Raw genomic sequence first — 5,271 nt, forward strand, 5'->3', positions numbered from 1 at the left:
ACACACACACATATTTTCCTAAAGAAACTAAAAAGTGTCCGCTGACACATCCAGGCCAAAGGCCGAGGGCGCAGCACATAAACAAAGCCAAAACAGAAACAATGAACAAAATAAACAGTGCGGTGGCAACACCCGCTGTCCCTCCCCCGCGAAAAGCTGCAGCTTTCCACGGGGTAGGGGTCACTCTGTTTGTCTCCTGGGCTAATCCTGATAAGGGAAATCCTGTTACTAAGCAATGCCTCTCTGGTGGAGGCGATTGCTTTGGCTTATATGAGTCAGGGTCTGCAGCCGCCAGCGGGTCTGCGAGTGCGCTCTATTCGTGGCTTGGCCGCATCCTGGGCCTTATTCAGGGGAGTTTCTGTTCAGGATAGTTGTGCTGCGGCGAGCTGGTCTTCACCTCTCACTTTTGTCCGTTTCTATATGCTGGACGTCTCTGCCCCGTGTGTAGCACGCGTGGTCCTGGAGTCCTAGCTGGAACAGAGCGGCTCTCTCTGTGGGTTGGTGGATGCTAGATAAGCTTGTCTGGCAATACGGGAGCTACCACATCCCATAGTGAGACATCGAAACGAATATTATGAAAGAGAACTTTAGGTTATTTACATAACCCCAGTTCTCTGAGTGAGATGTCTCACCAGACAACCCCTCTTGCTTGGGCGAGTGAGAAGAGGTTCTTATCTTGAATGAGACTGTGTCGTTTGCAGCAGCTATTTAAGGTAGGTGGCACTACCTGGTGCGGACGAACACGTTCACCAGCCAATCAGGATTGGCGTAATGAGATTAATGCCTCTGAGGTCTGCAGCGAGGTGTGCATCCCATAGTGAGACATCTCACTTATATTACTTAGAGAACCGGGGTTATGTAAATAACCTAAAGTTTTGTATCTTGTTTGAGCTCAGTGAGAAGCTGATGTTGACTTCTATCTACTGTACCATGCTAGTCAGCTATCTTTCTAAGTTTAATTACACAGTTAGCAGAGTTGTTAGCAATAATTAGTTAACAAAGGTTATCTCAGGGCACTTTTAACATAGAGCAGGTCTAGACTGCATGAGTCTCCCATGAGCAGCACTTGGCGACAGCAGCAAGGAAAAACTCCCCTTTAGTGACTAAGTTACTCTGAGTACTTAACAAATATGAAAGAGAAATTTGAATATGTAAGAATATGAGATACATTCAGGCTGCTGTTTGCTGATGCTAACACTACCTGCTGCTAACTGTGTTTGTGTGTGTTTAATGTTATAACTTGGGTCCTGCAGGAGAATCAGTAATGACAGAGAAACATTCAGAGCTCAGACACTGACAGAGACCCTAGATTGTTGTTGAAGTACAACAAACAAACAAACAAATAAATAAATAAATATGTAAATAAGTAAATTTGAGAGCAGAAAAGCTCTTAGATGAAGAGCAACAGACAGAGACAGCAGCAAAAAAACATCAAAGCAGAGAAAGGAAATTAACAAAGAAACATTTTTAAATGTTCTTTATGTCTTAAATTTATCAGTTCAAATCTGTCAATGAAAACCAAATGTAATTATGTCTAACTTTAAAACATGCAGCTAAATCGTTGTCTGTGCCCAAATATCATAAAACATAACTCGCTTCAGTAGTTCATCCATTGATTCTGTGTATTAAAACAAAATATGACAAATCTATTTACTTTTTCCAACAAAATCATCTTCTTTTCTGAATTCTCAGAGTTAGAAGGTTCTATTAGAAATCAGCTGGTTATAAAAACAACACTTTAAAATGTGATTAAAAAGATTTTGATAATATATATTTAGAGCACATTAAGGGTATTTGTACTTTATGTCAGTTTTGCTAACTAGGATGTCAAAACTTTGAACCTCAATATCTCAAAAACCACTCAGAATGCAGATAGAACCTGATAATTGTGAGGTTACGAAAAGTAAAAATCATGTCTGCCTTTATTGTTAAATATAAAGTTGCAATATGGTTGCATGAATGAGATTATAAGAAAAGATGAATATGAAAAGTCTGCTACATGTCTCTCAACAATAAAAGTTTATTACATATGAATATGTGCTGCATATATGAAGTAAGTACATTTGTACATTTCTATACTTTTCTCTCTCTGTGTGTGTGTGTGTGTGTGTGTGTGTGTGTGGTCCAGGTATTCCTCATGTTTTGGGGACATAAATCTGTTTACACAGTCATGATGTGAGGACAAAAAGCAAGTCCCCCTAATGTAAATCATTAATTTTAAGGTGAAGACTTGGTTTAAAGTTAAGGTGAGTTTAGGGTTATGTTAAGGTCAGGGTTAGGCATGTGGTGGTTAGGGTTAAGGTTAGGATAAGTCTCCAGGATATGAATGTAAGTTAATGTAATGTCCTCTGAAGTGATGGAGACACGACTATGTGTGTGTGTGTGTGTGTGTGTTGTAGGACACAGTGGTGGCTCTTCAGGCTCTGGCTCTCTACTCCACTCTGGTGTTCAGTCCAGAGGGTTCAAGCACAGTGACAGTCCAGTCTCCCAGTGGCCAGCTGACATTTGATGTGAACCAGAACAACAAACTGCTCTACCAGGAGAAGATGCTGCAGGACATGACAGGAAAGTACAGCCTGGAGGTGAAGGGAACTGCATGTGCGTCAATGCAGGTCAGTGAATGCTGGAGATCTGTTGGTAGATAGATAAATTTCATCCCTTATTGTTCCAAAAAAGGAATGAAATCTATCCCTTATTTAACTATCATGAAATTATTTTGCCAAAAAGATGGGGAGATACAGAAATGATTTTATAAATTAAGGAAATGTATTCATTTTAAATGTTTATTCCTCCACCCAAGGAAAGAGGCAGCATCACTCGAAATCTTTTTCTCAATCTGGAAACCTAAAACTACAATCATTAGCCTGTGAAAACCAGATGGTACTTCTCAAAGGGGAAAGGAAATTCATAAGATTCTTGTTAACTTTTTATGAATGTTAAATCTTCCTTGTGTACCTGTTTGACAGATTTCTCTTCATTATAACATCCCAACTCCTGCTGATGTAACTACACTCAGTGTGGAGGTAAAACCAGAGGCTAACTGCACCAGCAAATCCACCACACCTAAACTCACTCTGAAGCTAAAATCACTGTAAGTACATCAACGGTACAACAATGATAGAAGAATTATGCAATTTCAAACAAATAATCTCCTAAGTAACTGTTGGTGGATGGACATGTTGGAAATGTTTACAACTTTGTAGTTATTTTGTAGTACTGCCAGTGCCTCACATTAAAAACTCTCTATGCATCAGCCAGTACAACTATGAAGAACAGAGTAATATCTCACTGTGTAACATCACATTTTTTATGGTTCCATTACAGTTATAGTGGGAAGGAGACCAGTTCAAACATGGTGATCCTGGACATCAAAATGCTCTCTGGATTTGTCCCAGATCCAGAGTCTTTGAAATGGGTAACTTATTACTGTAGTTTAAACCTGTAATATTTGTGTCAGATGTCGATGTCGTGGTAACTCAGCTGAATATCATGTCCTCACAGCTCAAACGTGCCCCGCTGGTGGATCGTGTCGAAGAAAAGGAAGATCATGTTCTGGTGTACTTAGAGTTACCAAAGGACATACCCATCAACCACAGCTTAGAGCTCGTACAGGAGGTCCAAGTGCAGAACCTGAAGCCAGCCGTGGTCAAGATCTATGACTACTACCAGCCAAGTAAATCACATTAACTCTAAAACCCACTTACAAACAAACTGAACAGTTATAAGAAATATAATTTGGAGAACTACAAGTTGTAAATGTGCTGGAGTTTTGGACACATGAAGAGGGTTTGAATGTTTTTGTTTGTTTTAATGTCTCTTCTACTTCTTTTTCCTCTCAGGTGACCAGGCTGAGACAGAATACAGCTACCCTTGTGCTGCCGGTAACAATCTGCAATAACATACAGGAACACTTAAAACATTCATTTAATGACCTGAAAAAAACCTCATTTTAACCAATTTTAACCTGACCACAAAAAGCAGCATGTTATAAATTGTTTTGACAGATCTAATCTAAGATCTTAATCTAAGTATGTACAACAATTTAGAAATCAACATATGTAGTCTTAACAGAATTATTTTCTTTCTTTCTTTTGCAGCATGAAGAGTGAAGGGTGGTCAGTCCTCAGGTCATCACAGATTTCAGAAGATTTTAAAAGGACTTGCACTTTAAAAATGTTCATTTTATATACGTTGTGTAGCTCCATGTCTGTTAGTGTAATCATACACAAACAGTTAACACTTATTTTGCTTGTTACATTTTGCCACAAATCCTTTCAGCTGTGTAACTCCTGTATGTGTCTAAAGTGAAATCCATACACAATGTACAATAAAATGTCATCTGAATGTCCCATTCAAAACTGTTCTTATACTCAACTCTGTCTCTCCAGTTTTCTTTATATGTATTTCATTAATTGACCAGAAATAACATTGTGCAGGTCAGCTTAGTATGGAAAGTGGACACATTCAAAAAGTAAGTGTTCTAATGGCTTTCAAGTCAACTCAAGTCAAATTTATTTATAAAGCACATTTAAAACAACCCACGTTGACCAGAGTGCTGTATAGACCTGAGCAGGTAGCTAAAGGCACAAATACCGACACAAACAACAAGGCACACAGGCACTTAACAGAATAGGCACAAGCCAAAAATCAGCCACATCAGGAGGATTCAAACGCTAGTGAATAAAAGTAAGTTTTGAGCCTTGACTTAAGTCAGTCTTGGGGCTGCAACCGCAAAGGTCACCCCTGAACTTTATTAGAAGTCATTTATTTAAGTCAAGTTCAGATAACATAACTCATATGATGTTATTATTTCTAGTAGTGGCTGTCGTTGTTGTGGTGTAGTTGCAGAAGAGGACATACAATGTTCTAATGCAGCTGTGGTATTTGAACGTCACATAATTGTTTTCAGATTGATGAATGAATTCAAAAATAGACCCATTTGGTCTTTGACTTATGTGAGGCGTCCATTTATTTGGTTTTTAAGGCACTTTCATGTAAGAGTTTCCAGTTGTAATTACAACTTGGATGTTGACGTGAGCACTATTTTCCAGTCCAAAACTCACAATTATGCTAGCTCAGGAAAGACATGAACATGGTATTAGGCGACATGGCTGTCGTTGTGAGAGTCACACAAGTCGAGGTGAGAACAAGTCGTAAACTACCCAGGACGCGTGTTAAGATGACATTGTAAAGCTTGATTTATATAAGGGGATACAGCATAGCCACAAAGCCTATGCACAAAGCCACAGAAGCTACAATGCAAGCTGTCCT

The 5,271-nt window shown here is 39.1% G+C and overlaps 1 protein-coding gene across 3 annotated transcripts in view; it reads left to right on the forward strand.

Annotated features, from left to right (window-relative positions):
• The window catches only part of LOC121898488 (alpha-2-macroglobulin-like), a 29,637-nt gene extending 25,286 nt beyond the window's left edge, over positions 1–4,351 (forward strand). For all 3 annotated transcript variants that reach the window (XM_042413610.1, XM_042413609.1, XM_042413608.1), the window contains 6 exons: positions 2,400–2,612; positions 2,967–3,091; positions 3,325–3,415; positions 3,502–3,673; positions 3,840–3,881; positions 4,098–4,351. In XM_042413610.1, the coding sequence (XP_042269544.1) occupies positions 2,400–2,612; positions 2,967–3,091; positions 3,325–3,415; positions 3,502–3,673; positions 3,840–3,881; positions 4,098–4,102 (648 nt within the window). In that variant the 3' untranslated portion in view covers positions 4,103–4,351. The remainder of the gene's footprint in view (positions 1–2,399; positions 2,613–2,966; positions 3,092–3,324; positions 3,416–3,501; positions 3,674–3,839; positions 3,882–4,097) is intronic.
• The last annotated feature ends 920 nt before the right edge of the window (positions 4,352–5,271 follow it).

Source organism: Thunnus maccoyii, chromosome 6, assembly GCF_910596095.1.
Source record: "Thunnus maccoyii chromosome 6, fThuMac1.1, whole genome shotgun sequence".
In the NCBI taxonomy this organism is placed as follows: domain Eukaryota; kingdom Metazoa; phylum Chordata; class Actinopteri; order Scombriformes; family Scombridae; genus Thunnus; species Thunnus maccoyii.